This window comes from Mauremys reevesii, linkage group 2 (assembly GCF_016161935.1).
Source record: "Mauremys reevesii isolate NIE-2019 linkage group 2, ASM1616193v1, whole genome shotgun sequence".
Taxonomy (NCBI): Eukaryota; Metazoa; Chordata; order Testudines; family Geoemydidae; genus Mauremys; species Mauremys reevesii.
Genome location: NC_052624.1, coordinates 149,067,096 through 149,086,471, shown reverse-complemented (window position 1 = coordinate 149,086,471; position 19,376 = coordinate 149,067,096). Strand labels below are relative to the sequence as shown.

The window sequence follows — 19,376 nt, the reverse complement described above, 5'->3', positions numbered from 1 at the left end:
GCCAGGGTCTTTCTTTAAAAAAAGAAAAGAAAAGAAAATCTAGCAAACAAATTTGAACTGGAAGCTTTGGGGCTACTTTAAAATACTTGTTTAAGACAAAGACAGTCCCTGTGTGGTATGGTCCACAGTGCAGGCCTTGTTGTATGAAGTTGAAAGTAAGAATGAAGCTTTTCTACTCAGACACAGGATAATGGACAGTCACAACCTCCCTCTAACTCGTATTTCAAGCAGCCTGTTTCTCTGGGTAGATGCTCAAACCCCAGTGTGTGTGTGACTGCAAGAAAAGGGCTACAGGCTGAGTGTGAACTTTTAAAAAGCCCTCTCTTTCCTCTCCTCCCAATCTCCAAACTGTACAACTATAACCTTGATCAAGCATCTCCAGGATCAGTCATCAGCCCAGCTGCATGTAAGTGTAAGCCCGTGTATTCACCTGGATTGGGTACCTGTAGCCCCAGCCCCTGTACAGTGGGGAAAGCGAAGGCCACACCCCCTCTGATGCAGGTGGGCAGGGAGGGGTGGGCACTGGCTCCTCCCCTAACATGCCAGCCAAGGTAAGTGAGCCAGCTGGAGGGGGAAGTGAGGTGTGCCAGTAAAAGGGCTGGGGAAGATTATTTTCCTTGTGGAAAAAAAGAGGAAGCAGGGATCCAGTTGTGATTCTCACCATCACAATGGAGACTGTGCACTTTCCCTGGGGCACTGCCGTTCCATGCTGCCCTTTAATGAGGCTGGACTGCCAGGGGTCAGTCCAGCGCTCTGTGAACCACAAAACACTTCTGCGTGAAGCCCCTTCTCCAAAAATCCAGCCAAGCACTGGGAGTATTCAGGGCGGGTGGAGAAGACAGAATTAGATCCCGTACATTTCAGCCATTGCTTCACATGGAGGTTTTCCTCTTCTTCCCCCTCCCCTTTCCAAGGAACAAATAACCATAAATCAGATCCATAATGGGAGAGATAATTAGGGGGTAATTTCAGAGTAATTACATAGTTATTTATGCCTTGCCGATTACATGGCACAAGTGTTACTATGAACAGATGTAAACTTATAAATGAATAACCAGTAAGTAAATATCATGTAATTACAGAGCTAGTCTATGGCCATTGTTCCTTATTAACTCAAGTGCTTCTCTTCAGAACAGCTCAACAAAAAAAAGCCAACAGAAGCCCTGGAGATTCCTAAATTACGTGGATCTGGTTATTCTGAGGGAACTGGTGCATTAGGCTTTTGCAGTTCTGTGCCTTATGTGTGAAAGCCTCTCCTTGCCTCTCCATGGGCCTGATTCTGAGCACCCCTGATGTCCACAGGCCTGATTCGGCTCTCCTTTACACTGATGAAAAGGCCCACTCCAAAACCCCTTCACGTCAATGGAAACACTTCCATAGATTTGAGTGGGCTCTAGATCAGGCCTCAAATCACGACTGACTCCGCTAAAGTCAATGGCGCTATGCTGGTGTGAAACCACAGGAAGCGAGATTAGAATCAGAACTTCAGTGGGTATTAACGGAAGCTCAGAATCTCATCCTGAATGGCACCAGCACAACTATGCAATGAACTACTTGTTAGGAATGGGTGTACATATCCAGTAAAGTGAGTAATATTTACCAATATGGCTTCAGTTCCAAATTAGGGTCAAACCCAAGGGCTATTATAGAGGAGACGGCCTTAGGCTGCAAGAACTGGATTCAGATCCAAGCTTCACCACAGTTCAGGATTTTGGTTCAGGTCCTTTTCAGGCTATTTTATCTGACGCTTCTAAATCATGTCTGGGGCTTGGGCTGACTCCTCGTCACTTAGGCCAGGTGTCTTTTGGAAGCAGCATGCATGCAGCTCAGGTTCTGGCATTCAGGGCTTGTTTTCCTTTTACATGCAAACTCATATGTAACCACTGCTAGACATTCAGTCTCAAACATAGAAAATCCCTGCATTTCATAGGAATGTGGCCATAACAGATCAATGATCTATCTAGTCCAAGAGTCTGTCTCTCACAGTGGACAGTGCTTCAGAAGAAGGGATCAATACCCAGACTGCAAAATTTGGGGGTATTTGGGTCAGGGGTTTTGGAATGGTTTCATCTCTGCTAGAGACAGGTCCAGCAAGAACACTGGATCTAAACATCCCTTAACTTTGGTGGTACCGGTGTCTATACCCAAAATACAGCTCTGAATTGGGCGCATGTCAAGCTGACACCAACCTTACAGAGGAAGGAGTGGGAAGGAAGTGGCAATCGGTCCTGGTGCTATCTACAAACATATCCAAGATGGCAGATAGAAAACAAAAGTGGAGGAAAGCAGGGGAGTACAAAAGGGGTGAGAGGAGATGCAAAAGTCTCAGATTGGAAAGAGGAAAAAGAAAAAAAGTAAAAAGTCTTAGGACCAAGTTGCAAACCTCTTACTCATCTGGGGGAATGGTGGCTTGAGACGTTCCAAGAACTTAGCTTTCAGCCTTTCTTTATTTTCTTCTAAATAAAATGTGAGGCGCCATATTACTTTTGCCTCTGCTCATGATTTATTCAGACATTAAGCCTGGCTCTATGCACCTATATATTTGACTTGGACACACACACCCCGCCTGTTTTTCCTGGCGTTAATCCCATCATATGGGGTCCTCTCTCTCCAAATCACTTTGCTCAATGCCTTAGCTTCTATCACACCACAAACTAACATCTTCCCTTATCAGGGGGTAGCTGTGTTAGTCTGTATTCACAAAAACAACAAGGAGTGTGGTGGCACCTTAAAGACTAACAGATTTATTTGGGCATAAGCTTTCGTGGGTATCTGAAGAAGTGGGTTTTTTACCCACGAAAGCTTATGCCCAAATAAATCTGTTAGTCTTTAAGGTGCCACCGGACTCCTAGTTGTTTTTGTATCTTCCCTTATGACATCCCACCATTTCTTCTTGGGTCAGCCTCGCTGTCTTTTCCCTTCAGTCTTGATCTCTTGGATTCTCTTACCCACATAGTTGTCTAGAGTGCGCTTTACATCACCAAGCCATCGGAGCCTGCACTCCCTCATTCTTTTGTTTATGGCTGTTTCTCTGAGTATGTCTCTAACCTACATGTTCCTCACATGGCCCTTCTTGGCTTACCCGGTCACGCATCTCAACATTTGCCTTTCCACGGAGCAGACTGTTGGCTCATTTTTTTCTTCTTTGGTGCCCAACACCCAGCACCAGACCTTAAAATTGGACAAACCACAGGGCAAAAATCAGAGCTGGTGTAAACGGATGTAACTCCAGTACAAGTAACAAATAAGGAAGTCAATGGAGCTGATTAGCTATATGAAGTCTGAATTTTGCCCCATGTATTAATTGTACTAAGGGTGGAATTCACCTCAGCATAAGACTCAGGTAGCACTCTAGTCCCCAGTCCTGTGGTCTGATCCATATGGTGTGTGCACATTCACGTGAAGCCCCACTGGAATTTGTGGGACCCCACATGATCTGACTGCAGGACTGAGGTCTTAGGGGTCTTAGGCCCAGTACTGTGACTGACACCACATAGACGGACCCCTTCACATGAGTCTGTGGCATCTGTTACAGAAGCAGAACCCAAGATTTCAAGCTCTCTGGAGGCAGGGACCATGCTTTCATCTATGTTTATACAGCACTTAGTCCAATGGGGCCCCAATCCGGATCATGGGCCTCTGGGCAGTGTTGTAATTCAGATATTAAACAACAGTTAAGACATCATGGTCAATAATAACCATTGACTCCGCAGGATCACTCAGGGGTGAAATTCTCTGGCCTGTATTATTCAGGAATTCAGACTAGATGGTCATAATGAGCCTTTCTGGCCTTAAAATCTAATCTTAATAAGTACAACATCCAACAGTATATATTTATAGGTTTGGGCCTTTAATTTGTCAAAATCTGCCCATCGTGCATACAATGGATTTAGGCAACAGAAACTTAAGCACAGCTAACCTTAAGGACCTGGATTTAATTTATCTAGCATACATGAACACCAAGAGCACATATCTAAAAGGCCCGGCTTTTTTGCTGTTGAGGTTTTTTTTGTTGATTTTTTTTCGCATTCCACATTTGCCAAGCACACCTAGTAACTTGCCCTTTAAAATAAAAATAACTTGCATTTTCAAAATATCTTCCACTCCATCCTATTCCTCCCCCCGCCCTGCCCGAAAAAAAAGGTGGCAAAGCAAGATTTTGGTGCTTATTAAAAATTGCGAATCACCCCATAGTTCTGTATTAAGGCAAATTGTGATGCAAGATTGGGGAGCCGATTCTCTACCCTATGAAGAAAATGCATCAGCTACTTTCTCAGTATGGATCTTGCTGGAATGCACGTTCTTGGATTCCCCACCACAAAAGCCTTATTAAAATACGATTATTTCAAGGACATTTTGCCTGAACAGATTCTGTTATTGTGAAGGGGAATAATAAATAACCATACCTAGCATTCATATATAGCACTTTTCAACAGCAGAGCTCAAAGCACATGGGGGAAACTGAGGTGCAGAGACTAACCCAAGGTCAACCAGCAGGCCAGAGCTGAGAATAGAACCCTGGTCTCCTAAGATGCAGTCATGTGCTTTAATCTCTAGACCCCACAGCCTCATTCCAACACAAATGAGACTCTGAAAACCACAGGGTTGGAACATTTAAAAAAAAAAAACAATGAAAGTTGTTGCTTTTTTATCAGAATTTTTCCAACCAGTTTGCTTCATACAGGCAGAGATGGATCTGGCTCACAAATTATGGATCCGGAATCACATCCAAATCCAAACTTCATTGGCGTTCAGCATCACGGTTTCAAGTCCAGGCTACTACAGAAAGAGGCCTCGCTTCCTGATCTTATAGAACTACTGGTAGACGTTAGAGGTGAGCCTGACCCAGAACACCACGTCAATATACAGACTACAATATCCTTCTAAGTCAGTTGTTCTCAAGCCTTCCATTCTGTGGACTTGATGACAGAGAAAGATTTATCAATGGACTACCTCTTTCTCAGTTTCTACACACACACACACACACACACACACACACACACACACACACACACACACACACACACACACACACACACACACACACACACTCTCTCTCTCTCTCTCTCTCTCTCTCTCTCTTGCATGGTTCTCCAAGTGCCATTCTGCGGACTAACAATAGCCCATTGTTTGAGAATGGCGACCCTAAGCTTTCTGGGTCTGATCCAGCTCCCATTTAAACCAATGGAAAACTTGCTTCAATGGGGCAAGATCAAGATCTCATTTGGTTAGCACCTTTAATGCCAGAGTCCTCAAACTGACAGAGGAACATTGGCCTGTTTATCTCCTTTAACTGTGGCATGATAGGTTAGATATTAGCTCAACCTTTCTAACTATCCGGATGGTTAAGCACTGGAACAGGTTACCGAGGGAGGTTGTAGAATCCACATCATTGGAGGATACTAAGAATAGGTTGGACAAACACCTGTCAGGGATGGTCTAGGTTTACTTAATCCTATCTTAGCATGGGGGGATGAATTAGATGATCTCTCAATGACCCTTCTAGCCCTATATTTCTATGATTCTCTGACTGTAAATTGTAATAATCTTCATCTGTTGGTAACTTTGTCTTATTTTGAAGAGGGGGTGAAGGTTAGAGATGGGGGGGCAGGTTAAGCCAGTTGGCAATAACATGTCACAGGTGTGAACTCGTGTTTCATTTTCACTCTGGAGTTGGGGTTGGTGGGAGGGTGCGGGTGGGGAAGAGGGAATGCACTCACAACCCCTCTTCGCTGCCAGTCCAGAATGGCATGTGCTGAGCCAGCGGAAGCTGAATGCAATGAAAAGTGCTAACAGGTCTCATATCTGCATCACAGCCTCATCTAAGTGCAATTAATTAGTAGCGCAGCAAGTGGGGGTGAAGTCGCATTTTCTATAGGCTTTTCATTCTGGAGTGATTATTACAGGAGTGATATCGTCAGCGTGCATTTATTCCAAACTAACAAAATAGCACTTAGTGACTGAAATTTTCTTGCTTCTTAAACTTAACATAGAGAGTTCCCGGAGGCTTTTTTCCTTCCCCGCTCTTACCACTATATTTATAGTGGGACACATTATCTTGTGTGTTATTGTGAGGGAGGGATTTGTATACTTCCCCACTGACTGAGATACAATAGTCATTTCCAAGAGGCTTCACTACTGCAGCAAATGGATCGTTAGATAACTTGGTGTCACCATTCTGGCTAGAAAGGAACTTGAAAACGGCTTGTTGGCCTAGGTGTAAGGTAGTCACCCAGGAAGCAAAAGGTCATGAGTCCACAGCCTGACCCTTACTTCTAGGAGAGCAATCCTTCACCTTTGGGTTTTGATAAAATTGGATCGTCTCCATTTGAGATTATATGGCAAATTGCAACAAGGTAAGTAGCCAGGATTCCACTGCAGATCTGGAAAAAGGGAATCAATCATTGTCAATGTCCCCTCCTGTTTCACGAGGGTCTGTTCTTGCACCAAATTATTCCTAAAAGGTGGCCACATGGGCTGTAAAGGTAGCAGCATGTGGAAAAACCTCAGCCCACAGGAGAGAAATGGTTTGGAGCATTAGTGCTGTGACGAGGAGGAACTGGTATAGAAAACCAGTTTTACAGCTTGTGAAATTAGTGACTAGCTCCCTTGAGCAGAAAATAAGGACCACAATCATTCCTAAGCTTGCTTACTTCTTCAAAAACCAGTTTAACAGGGAACGATACGTCTCGCGCCATGAGTACCCAGAAAATTCACCTCATTTCCCCCAAAGTCTAGATGTTGTCTCAGCCACACGTATTACACAGGAGTCATTCCAGGACCCTCAACCTCTGGTTCTATCTCAGCACAAACCATTCTAGGAGAGGCAGCTATTGGCTATCAGCTTCCTCTACTGCTCTGGTGACCTTGGTGGGTGGGGGAGAAGGAAGGAAGCAGCAGGAGGAGAAGGCCTGGAGAGGAATCAAGATTCAGCCTTCTCCTTCTTTTTGCCCTTTTTCAGGAAGGATGGGGTCCGGAATTTCTTCTTCTTCTTGGAGGGAGATTTGGATGGTGAGCCTTCTGGGGACACAGGCCCACTAGTAATTGACTCAGTTTTGTCCTTAGGGGCATCTGGGTCAGCATCTGTGGTTGTGGTCATCTGGCTCATTCCTTTGCTTAGGGTGTCTTCTGCAGTTTGGTCGTCATCTTTCCCATTCACGACCACCGCTGCTGGCTGCGCCTTCTCTCCAGCAGCAGTGGGATCGGCAAGGGCTTGGCTGGTGTCCGTCTTCTTAGCACCTTCACAAAAGAAAGACACAAGGCATGAGGATTTATGGAGGCAGGGTCCCCAATCTCCCTAGAAGGGCTGCTACTTTGTGTGGCTACAGGGCCGGATCGCCTGGCTTTGCCATACAGGCAGAACAGCTGATTGCTTTAGGGTTGCTGAAGATAAGTGTCAACGGAATATTGAAGAAGTGGTTTCAACTGGAAGACTACAGGCTAATAAGGAATGGGCATTTTCCAGCTTACCTAGAGCTAGCCCTGTGGTCTTACTATAATCATTCCATCACTGACTTCAATGAGGACACTCTAGCTTGACACTAGTTTAAATAGAAGCAGAATTTGGCCCACGCGGCAAGGAAATTGTTGTGGTCTGATTCCCTTCTCTCTAACACCATTGTAAGTCCTTTGGGTCTGGCTCTCCTGTGCCATGCACCTTGGGGATTTATACATCTCTGCAAAGTGGGCGTGATCTGAAGTTGGTGGTATGTTTCATTCACTTTGCACAGGAGGTGCAGAGCCGTGGGGAATCAGGCCTATGGTATTTACATGGACTAGACCTTATCATGCTCCCAGTGAGTGGGAATTTGGCCCTTGATTTCAACAGAAGCCAGAGCAGTCTCGCTGTGATCGGGAGAAAACGGGACACTGGTGGGTTGAGACAGTATGGCCGGAAAGGATCCTCTGACCCACATCTCCTAGACCCAGGGAAAGAGCTTGTGCTTCATGTTGCCTCCTCGGTTTCATTTTTCCTCACTGAATGGAGGCAGAGCTAGAAGTCGGAACTAAAGGTATGTCTACACGATAACCGTTGCAGTGGCAGAGCGATGCTGCTGAAGCTATGCCACCGTAGCACCATGGTGTAGACACTTCCTACAGCAGTGGAAGAGGTTATCTTTCTGAGAGGCTGGCGGAAGAATCCTTCCATCAACCTAGCCATGTCTACACCAGAGGTTAGGTCAATCTAATTACCGTGTTCCGGGTGCAAAATTGTTCAGAGCCCCTGAGCAAGGTAACTAGGTCAGTCTATGTTTTACACGTAAATCTGGCCTAGGTTTAAAACCAGAAGTCTCTCAACTTCCTCCCTGGGAAAAAGAGGTTGCAAATACTGTCTATGGAAATCCAGAGAAGAAGGGGTTATTGCTAAGCAAACACGGTGCCCAACAGGAGCAGATGGCTGAGGATGGTTAGAACTCCTGGAAGCCTGTCTGCTAAGTGACCTGTACATTTAAACAGTGCTAAGGGTACCTAGGCACTTGGGTTTTTCATTTGCTCACTCATGCGGTTTTTCCCTCCGAGCCCACACACACAGACAAGAGGGTGGTGTTTTGCAAAGGGCTTCTTTTGCAACTAGTGTTAATGAATGACCCTCTTTGACAATGAACGCAGGAAGCTGTGTTCTGGGAAAAAGCAATTAAACAATTGAATACGTGCCTCTCTTCTCTTTTCCTCTTCCTTCTCCTCTCCCTCTCTCTTTTTTTCCCTTGTTCCGTTAGTAAATCCAATAAAGAAATCTAAGATAATTATAACTAACACACTAGACTTCCATAGCACCTTTCAACTAAGGTTCCGAAAGGGCTTTGTAAAGAGGTGCTGAGCCACCCAACACCCTTGTGAGGCATGCGGTATTATCTCCATTTTAAAGATGAGGACACTGAGGCATAGATCATTTAGGCAACTTGCCCAAGGTCATGCAGTGAGTAAGAAGCAGAGTGAGGAATAGAACCCATCGATCCCCTGCTCTAATTGCTAGACCGCACTCTTGGCTGATACTTGTCACAGCTTGTGTAAAGCCCACGCAATATACATAGTGGAGCAGCTGTTCCCTTTGTACATATTAGACTCATAGAATTTAAGGTCAGAAGGGACCATTATGATCATCTAGTCTGACTTCCTGCACAATGCAGGCCACAGAATCTCACCCATCCACTTCTATAACAAACCCCTGACCTATGTCTGAGTTATTGAAGTCCTCAAATCGTGGTTTGAAGACCTCAAGCTGCAGAGAATCCTCTAGCAAGTGACCCGGGCTGCAGAGGAAGGCGAAAAACCTCCAGGGCCTCTGCCAATCTGCCCGGGAGGAAAATTCCTTCCCGACCCCAAATATGGCGATCAGTTAAACCCTGAGCATGTGGGCAAGACTCACCCGCCAGCACCCAGGAAAGAGAATTCTCTGTAGTAACTCAGATCCCACCCCATCTAACATCCCATCACAGACCACTGGGCATACTTACCTGAGCTAGCATCAAAATATGGATAATATTTGGTATGGTGAAAGCTAGATCTCCCCGCTCCAACCCCCCCAGTAGCTGGCAGTAAGGACACATTAACCTTGTTAATTCAGACAGTGAATACATTTTGTGCAGGCATCCCCGCCATGATTCCATAAGGATTTGGGATAGAAAGGAAATGGCATGGAGGAGGAAGCTTTCTTTTCAGAGCTTGCAGTGCAGGGAACATTTGGAATCAGGAATCAACCTCTAATCTTGGCTGCCCTCATTTGTAAGGCCTGGCTCTTTGCTTGACTGCAAGCCTGCCTGCACCTCCACCCAGTGCTCCTTGACTTAGAGCCCGATCCTGGTGAGCACAGAGTGGTACTTACTCAATGCGTAGCGCTGTTTCTGCTGGGGTTGTTCCTGTGACTAAGTGCAACTCAGTGAGAATGAAGGTGACCCTCAAGATGCACTACAGTTTAAAAAACATTAGGGCTTCTCTATGCAGAGACCCAGGGTACATCTACCCTTCAAGCTGGGTGTGGATCCTCAAAGAGACATACCCGTGCTAGCTCTGAGCAAGCCTGTGCGCTAAAAATAGACTGCAGCTGCAACGAGGCACCCCGAGTATGTATCTGTCTGTGAGGATCCTGGGATCTTGAACCTGTGGGCTCTCAGCCACTGCCGCATCCACACCACCACCTGACAACTTTAGCTGGGACTGAGGAATTGGGAGCCCGAAGGTGTAACACTCCACTAAGTGCACCAGCCACAGGGACCCGACTGGAGATGCTCTGGAGTCCATGATTGGACTGGGTACGCCAGTGGTCCCCAACGTGGTGCCTGCGGGTGCCATGGCGCCTGCCGGGGCATCTATGTGCGCCCACATACTGCCTGGCGGACGAACATCCACTGAAATGCTGCCGACAAGCAGCGTCATCCAGAGGCGTCGCCGCTGAAATGCCGCCAATTTTCGGCGGCATTTCAGCGGTGATGCCTCTGGATGACGCTGCTTGTCGGCAGCAACACCTATTGTCGTTGCCACTTCTCGGCGGCATTTCGGTGGATGCTCGTCCACCAGCCACGGTAGCTCATCGTCTGGCGGGCGGGTTGGGGACCACTGGAGTATGCTATTGAAGCCGGAAAGAGACACAGGAAGCAGTCTGTGCAACAAGGCCTTGTCCTCGATTCCTGACTTTGATCCTGCTCTGTTCCCGGCTCCTGCGCTTGGTCTCATTCCAGTCCCTGAACCCGGATGCTCTGGTTTCTGACTGCTCTGGCTCCAACCCTAGGCACTGATCTGTGGCTTTATTTCCCATTTCCTGTCTGACTTTCGGCTCTGACTTCGGACTTGCCCATTGATCTCTGGTTCCTGAACACCGTGCTGCCTGCTAGGCCAGACTGCCCATGTCCCAGTCACTGGCATGGTCTTCCACAGCCCCCCAACACCGTCCAAGACACCAGGACGACCCTCCACTCACACCACTGTGTTAGCTTGATGAGAGGTGAGGTGAGTATGTCTCCTCAAACTCCCACGTCAAAGTGTAGACATATCCTTAGTGCACGGCAAGCCAGGGTCATCTGAATGTACAGTGCACTAGCCTGCTGTGGACTAAGTCACCACGCGGACCCAACTACCGTGCATGCCAAATTCTGGAGTGCACTCTGACGTTCCGCAAAGCGCACCACCGAACTTTTAGTGCGCGGTAGTCGAGTCCATGTCACAACTTGGTGTGCCACAGGCTAGCGCACTCTACAGTCATACCTGCATAGACAAAACCTTACTTCCGTCCCTCCCATCACAGGAGACTGGTCCAAAAGATCCAAAAACTGAAGCAGACCACAGTCCATCTGTAATTTTGACTGCACCAAGCCATTAGATTTTTGCCTACTTAAAACAGTAACACCCGTCACTACGCAAAGGTATGTCAGTCAGGTGGCTGGTGTGAGAAGTACTTTGGCAAGAGAAGCACAGTGCCGAGTCCTGAGAAAGTACTAGAGTAAGAATTCAGCCACATATTTTCAAATAGAGAAATAATGCAAAGGGGTAGTAAGCCAGCTAGGACTGAAGAAAGAAAGTAGCTTCAGCTCTCAGACAGGCTGTGTATTCAATAGAGCTGGGTGAAATTTTTCAGCTCCAACTTTCTTCCTCCCCCTTTTCCCCCGCCCCAGCAAAGTGCAGATTTGGCAACACCGAGACATTTCACGAGATGTCAGTTTCGCCAAATTGTTTTGGTAGGGGGAGAAAAAAAAGTAAAATATTCTGAAAAAAAATCTTTGCCTCTGTAAGACGCTCTCACATTAGGCGGCATGAGGAATGCAACACTGCATCAACCCCAGACCCTGTGCTCTGTAACATCCTTAAATGTACACGGCGTAGGGGCTTGAAACCTGCCCAGACTCTGGTCTTCTGTGTGGCAGAGAGGGAGCTGCTAGGTGAAATGATCCCCATAAGTATTTATAACATTGATTTTTTTTTCATTTTACCGCCCCGACCCAAGTAATGACTTACCATCAGAAACCTCACCAAATTTTAGAGCTTTTCTTTTCCCATGCTGTCTTTTAGGACACTAAAGGCACAAATTGTGTATGCAACAGCGGAAAGTGATGTGCACAATGGGAAGCAATGGGGAAAAGACAGAAGAACTGCAAGAAAAGCTATTTATAGCAAGCATAAGTAGCTTTGCTGGCCAGTTTTGATGCTGGCCATTTGAACTTGTACCATTCGTGTTTTGAAATCAGTAAGCTAGGACAAAGCTCTGCTCTCAGATCTCTCTGGCAGATCTTGAATCCTATATTCCATTCCCCTCCCATTCACAGATCTCCCACTGATAGGGTGACCAGATGTCCCAATTTTATAGGGACAGTCCCGATATTTGGGGCTTTGTCTTACATAGGCGCCTATTACCCTTCGCCCCCGTCCCGATTTTTCACACTTGCTGTCTGGTCACCCTACCCACTGAGCTCAGCCAAAGTTCTGTGAACAGGGCGAGAAGAAAACTGTGAAGCCCTCCTGGGCAGAATTTTGTCCCTTAAGCAGATTTTGTGATCTTGGTGCGATGCTTTTGAGGGTGGGAGATTCCTTCTACAAAGACCTGAGGCTATAGCTGGTTTCTTTTTACAACATTCAGGACTATCTTTGGGCGGAAGAGAGACAGGAAATAAAAATGGGGCATAAAAACAAATCCTTCTCAAAATCTTGAGCAAGGAAAAAGTCAGAGCAACTCTTCTGAAACAGCCTATAAGAAAGGAGCCTTTCTTAAAAATCCCTGTGAAGTGAGAGGCATCGGCATCTTAATAGAGGTCTAAATTACACAGTTGGATGGTCAAATCAGCACACAGGCAGGTAAAGTGGGAACTTTCAAGTATCAGTGCTTACACACAATGGTGAGGGTTTCTAGAGAAATGACAGATAGAATTTATGATGATAATAATAATGCTTTGCTCTCATGTAATACTTTCCCACAGTAGACCTCAAAGTGCTTTACAAAGCATGTCAGTAGCATTATCCCCATTTTACAAATGGGGAAACCGAGGCATAGACTTGAATAGAACTCAGATCTTCTAAGTGCTAGTCTAGTGCTCCGTCCAATAGGCCATCCTGCCTCTCAGCCTAAGTGCTGATCGGAACAGCCAAATGCAGAACGTGCAGGTTCTATTAAGGTGCCCAACATTTGCAAACTGGTGCCTATTGGTCTCCCGTAAAACGAAAGACTGATACTGGGCGAACTGAAAGCTAGCGCATTTGGAAGCTTTTCCATGGAGCTGCATCCCTGCTGTGAACGTACTGGAAGATTTCCCCACCCACCCTCTATCTCCCGCAAGGTGATGGTATGCGAGCTTAGAAAACAGCCTCTCTATACTTACTACAGTGACAAGTATTCAGAATCAGAGGTAAGTCCTTTGGTGAAAGCAACACATGGAAAGAGAAAGGAAGAAATTGTGGGGACAGACATAAACCAACACAATGAGACACAATGTGACACAATGAGAACAATAAAAGAGTAATGCCACCACATTGACCTTCATGGACCAGGTCACGCCTTTGCCTAGGACAGCCAGATACCTTCATTGTCTCCGGTGAGCTACGCATCTGATCTGAGGAGCATGCTAATAACTCACACCATTTCTCTCCCCGCATTATGCCCAGCTACTGATTAACACAACGCTGACGTGTTTTCATTTTAGCTATCCGATACCCTCTGATGGTATTATGTCGCCTCTTATATTGAAATCCAAGGCAGGAGATATCTATATCTCTCTCTCTCTATATAGATATATATCTATATATCTATCTATCTCCTGCCTTGGATTTCAATGTAAGAGCAGAGGCAACATAATACCAATATATATATATATATATATATATATATATATATAATGTTCTGGAACCCTTGGGACCAACTCACACACATTTGACTGACCCAAAGCCCACTGGAATTAGTAGAAAGACTCCCATTGATTTCAATGGGGTTTGGATCAGGTCCATAGCCAGCAGTTTCTTACTACATGTATTGTTATGCTCACTGGTTGCGCCTCATTTCAAGTTACGCTGCCAACTCTTTGGGGCAGGGGCTGTGTCTTTCTATGGGTTTGTAAAGCACCTAACACAATGGAGAGCTTATTCCAGAGGAGGGCTTTGGGCACTCCTGCGGTGCAAATAATAAAGAAATAGACACATCCTCATTCCAAAGGCCTCCTGTGTGATTTGTTGGGACAAAGGTGGCGCAGAACTTATTGCCATAATAGCCCACCCTCCTTTTAACAAAGAAAAAGAGAACTGGATTATCTTTCCACTGGTGGAAGATGCCCCTCCAAGCCTACAGTCTGCCCATGCCTTGCTGCCCCTGTGGCAGGGCTCAAGTTTGTCTCAGGATGCGACTGCGGGAACACTGCTGCATCCACCCTAGGCAGTACCCCCAAATGCTCCAATTCCCACCATCCAGCATAACCACCGCCTGGGGCGCAGGGTCAGCTTACCGTCTGAGGACTTCGCGGGGGACACAGGTGGGCTCTTTGGTGGAGACTTTGTGGGGCTTTGCTGCGGGGAAGCGGAAGGGGACTTCACAGGAGAAGCCTGAGATTCCTCCACGCTCGCGTCTCTCTCACCTAGGAGCAGAGAAGACATCCAAGTGCTATGTAAAAAACGGGGGGTGGGATCCCAAAAGACACACTCCTCGCCTGTCTTCTGGGTACAGCTAATTGGAACGTATTTCCTCCAAGCGCAAATGTTTTGAAGACGTTTCAGTTTCCATAGAGAGGGTTTTCTGGGAGCGCTGTACATACACAGGGATGTGGGAGAGCCAGATGCAAGTCCCTGTTCTGCTCGATTCACAGTGATCTGGGAGGAAGGACTCTGCTCTGAACCAGGCAGAGCAAGGAAAAGAACCTGGATTCCCTGGCCAGTGCCCTAGTTAACCCCCCCGCAACACACACACACTTCACGTGACCGAACAAAGCCATGGCCGCTCCCTCCGGTTATTTACCATCTAATCCCAGTTTCTTTCTTTCCACCTCTTTCTTGTACTCCTCCAGCTCTTGGTCGGTTAGCTGGCTGAATGGGTTGGGGGGCTCTGGCTCAGTCGGTATCTCCTCCTGGGATACTTCTTGTGTCTCCGTGTCTGCTTTGGAAGCCAGGTTACTCTCCGCAGACTGAAACCAACCGCAGACACGACATTGCAGCATCAGCACAAGGGCTGGGGATAAGGTTTAATGGGTTTTGTGGGCCATGTAACTTAAGCTAGCGATCCTCTTTTGTCACGGACCCAAGACTCAGTATTCTAGGAGCCCAGCCCATGGTTTAAGTGTTCATTCTCACCGACACTGATCCTGATCTGCAGGGAGCAAATCCCCGTGTGTAGAAGAACTGGTGCGATTCCACTATGCACAAGGGGAGCGGGTTATGGGAAAGGCACATAACCCCTGTGGGGCATGAACTCAGCTCCAAGGTGGGAGAAACACTTTAGGGGCTGCTATGGGGGGTTGGGCTAGTGGATCCATTATTCTGTGTCTCCATTTGATACTGCCATCCATGGAGTTGGGGCACAGTGTAGTTTTAACAGGGTGAGGGCAGCTCCACTCCAACTCTGAGCTGGGAGAGAGGCCCCCCACTTCAACACCAACACATCACCATCAGGATTCCCTTGAACTGAGCTCCGCAGCTAGAGCCTGTGTGCTTATTCTGCAGAAAAGGGCCTGGGGATTACAGTGGACGAGAAGCTGGATATGAGTCAGGAGTGTGCCCTTATTAGCCCAGAAGGCTAATGGCATATTGGGCTGTATTAGTAGGGGCATGGCCAGCAGATCAAGGGAAGTGATTATTCCCCTCTATTCGGCACTGGTGAGGCCACACCTGGAGTATTGCATCCAGTTTTGGTCCCCCCACTACAGAAGGGATGTGGACAAATTGGAGAGTCCAGCGGAGGGCAACAAAAATGATTAGGGGGCTGGAACACATGACTTATGAGGAGAGGCTGAAGGAACTGGGCTTATTTAGTCTGCAGAAGACAAGGGATTTGATAGCAGCCTTCAACTACCTAAAGTGGGGTTCCAAAGAGGATGGATCTTGACTGTTCTCAGTGGTGGCAGATGACAGAACAAGGAGCAATGGTCTCAAGTTGCAGTGGGAGAGGTCTAGGCTAGATATTAGGAAACACTATTTCATTAGGAGAGTGGAGAAGCACTGGAATGGGTTCCCTAGGGAGGTGGTGGAATCTCCATCCTTAGAGGTTTTTAAGGCCCGGCCTGACAAATCCCTGGCTGGGATGATTTAGTTGGGGTTGGTCCTGCTTTGAGCAGGGGGTTGGACTAGATGACCTCCCGAGGTCTCTTCCAACCCTGATCTTCTGTGATGCTATTCACCCTTAACCCACACATGGCTGCTGCCTCGATTGGCAGAGCTGCAGGACAGCAGGGATGTTTACTGCACTATAACATTCCCTGTGAAGTTAGCCCCTTCGTTAATAAGAGTACCGGACTCCTGCTCTTCTCTGCTATCACGCTGGCTAAGAGCTGGGACTGGGGTCCTGCTGATTTCACATCCTGGCGGTTTTGCTCCCGAATCTGTGGGTAAAAAATCAGCCAATAAATAAAAAGAGCTGAAATAAAAGCCTAGCCTAGCTGGTTTAGGGGCACAGTAATAGGGAAGGCCTTGAATTGCCACTGATTTGTGCCTCAGAGAGACATTTACACCTGGGCTAAGGGAGCATAAAAAGCTCTTTGTACCAGTATCAACGACGACACAAGGAGCAAGGAAGTAGAGAGTCAAGCCCAGAATCTCTCTCTCCTTGGCTGCCCGTCTGAATCCAGTTTAGTTCAGTAGTGACTGAATGCCATCTAATGCCCAGTCCTTGAAACAAGCCAACACGTCTCAACCCTGTTCCTACAGGACAGGGAGGTTTAGCGTGACACTGGCACTATTTGGAACTTCTGTCTCAGCCAGGAGGCCAGGCACCGAATGGGTCACAGAGTGAATTTCCCTCTGACCTACGGGTGGTTCATTCTGATCAGTGCTGAATCATGTTTACAAGGAAACGCTGGGGAAGGGGTATATGGTGAACTACCCTGGTACCTGCTCTGGTGGTGAACAGAGGACTTCAAAGTGGTCTGGACCTCACCACCAGCACTAAACTTCCTGATGTAAAATGAGGAGAAAATGTAAAAAGGAAGTGGCTCATCTGCTCCCCCACCAGCTGCAGGAAAGTCAGGTCACTGGAGTCTCAAAGGAATCTACTGATTCTCAGCCACTTGGAAACTAAAACCTGCCGTAGAGCGTGGGGTGACAAGAGAGACATCTGAGAGCTGCCACACCTTGTTCCTCATTTCCAGCACTTCCTGTGGGTCTGTGTAGAGAGGCACAAATTGGTTGGGGTTTTCGATTCGGATCAGGGTCCCGCTGCTGGCCTTTTCCACCTCGTCGGCCTTCATCCACTGGCCCATACCAAGGATAGGGTAGGGAAAGAGCAAAGAAAATGCATCAAGCCCAGAACTGCAGTATCATTAAGACCTAGGAGACACATGGGTCCAGCCTATGAGTTTCTGACCCATCACAGAATTTTGGATGTTCTAAACTTCGTAGATATTCAGAGCTGGGTAAAATCCCTTACAGAGAGAGGGGCCAACTGCAAAATTCAGGAATCTGAATTTGGATTCAGATCTAACCCACCCCCTTCCTTGACATTCAAGGTTTTGGTTCAGCCCATTCGGGTTCAATTCCATCGATCTGGATTCTGGTGTGCGCAGCTTTAGGGTTTTGCCTTGGCTTGTGTCTAGTAAGCAATTGTTAAATCCCTATCCAAATGTCTATTTAGCTTAGGAACTTGTAGGGCCCCCAGTTTCATAGCATCTCCCCACCTTTAATGTATTTCTCCTCCACGCTCCTGTGAGGCAGAGCAGGGCTATTATTCCATTGTACAGATGGAGAACTGAGGCTAAGTGACTTGCCCAATGTCACACAGGAAGTCAGTGGTAAAGTAAGGGACTGACTGGGTGTCTCCAGAGCCCCAACCTACCACCCTCACCACTGGCCCACTCTTTCTGTCTATGCCCCAGGTGACTCCACTCTGGTAGAAGCCCCAGCTGGTTAGTGCATCTCCCAGTAGAAGAGGAAGGTGAATATTTTTATACAGACCAGAAGCCAATTTTGCGAGGGCTCCCTGTGGTACCTGTTGCTGCTGGAAAGCAGCCTTGCTGCCTGGAACCCGAGGGGTTGTTTTCAGGGATGGGTGAACTGGTTTGAATGCAAACTGCCCCTTCCCCCCAAAACCTTCCCCCATAACCTGAAGGTAACGGTTTACAGGCTGTCCTACCCTGGTTCTGGCCTGAGCCACAGTTATTCTGGGAGAGTCCATGCTTGGGGGTCTACCGAGTCCAACCAGAAACATCATGAAAACGTCTAGATTGGCTCCAAGCATCTATTGGGCCTTTTGGGGAGGAAGTTGGCCATGTTCCTTTATGATGGTGCCTCGTACCCAGCACACAAAGCTCATTGCCCCTTACCGTGGTCTTAGTCCGCTGGCTGCCTGCGCTTCTCTGATTCTCCTCAGCTACGTTCACCCGTAGGTAGGTGTTGGGCGTGTTTAGCCAGCGGGTCTTCTCCTTCTGCTGCTTCTGGGCATGCTGTCGGAGGGTGGCGATGGGAGCAACCTCCTCCTCAAAGACGAATGCTGTGACGGTGGCAGGGATCAGCACATCACTTTTGTGCTTGATTTTCTCCTGGACAAAGGGGTGCCGGTACGTGTAGCCTGTTCGGTAACCCTGGAAGGACACAAACAGAATGCTTCTTTACTTGGAAAACTCTAGCTCAGAGGTCCCCAAATGGTGGGGCGTGCCCCCTTAGGTGGGCGCGGAGGAACGTTCAGGGGGGCGTAGCTGGGGCCCAGCAGGGAGTGCCACCCAGCTCCGCTCCTGGCCCCAACCCCGACTCCTGGCCCTGCACCCAGCTCCAGCTGCCAGCCCCGTGCCTGGGGTCCCGCCTGCCGGGTGCATGCCCAGGGTGCCAGCTGCTGGCCCCAGATGTGGCCGGGCCGCCGGCCCCCTTACCCATGTCCAGGTCCCCTCCCTGAGCCACATCCCCGACTCTGGGAGGGGGAGTGCGGACAGGGATTGGGGGCATGAGGTAAAACGTTTGGGGACCACTGCTCTAGCTATTAGGACTCAGGGCCGGTGCAACCATTTAGGCGACCTAGGCGGTTGCCATGGTCACTAGGATTTGGGGGGCACTATTTTCTTCAGCAGCGACTGCGGCGGCCGGATCTTCAGCCGCCCCGGTCGCCGCCGGCATTTAGGCAGAGGGAGCTGGGGCAAGGGAGCGTGGGGAGAGCCACCTGCAGCAAGTAAGAGGGGAGAGCGGCATGTAGGGGAACTCCCCACCCCAGCTCACTCCTGCCCCACCTCCTCCCCAAGCACGCCATCGCTGCTTCACTTCTCCCGCCTCCCAGGCTT

At 47.9% G+C, this 19,376-nt stretch overlaps 1 protein-coding gene across 1 annotated transcript in view; it reads right to left on the bottom strand.

Moving 5' to 3' along the window:
* Window positions 1-5,061: 5,061 nt before the first annotated feature.
* The window catches only part of ADD2 (adducin 2), a 100,151-nt gene continuing 85,836 nt past the window's right edge, over window positions 5,062-19,376 (bottom strand). The window contains exons 10-15 of the mRNA XM_039527828.1: window positions 18,432-18,689; window positions 17,244-17,363; window positions 16,407-16,496; window positions 14,921-15,086; window positions 14,415-14,543; window positions 5,062-7,239 (exon numbers count right to left, since the gene is read on the bottom strand). Of these exons, the coding sequence (XP_039383762.1) occupies window positions 6,923-7,239; window positions 14,415-14,543; window positions 14,921-15,086; window positions 16,407-16,496; window positions 17,244-17,363; window positions 18,432-18,689 (1,080 nt within the window). The 3' untranslated portion in view covers window positions 5,062-6,922. The remainder of the gene's footprint in view (window positions 7,240-14,414; window positions 14,544-14,920; window positions 15,087-16,406; window positions 16,497-17,243; window positions 17,364-18,431; window positions 18,690-19,376) is intronic.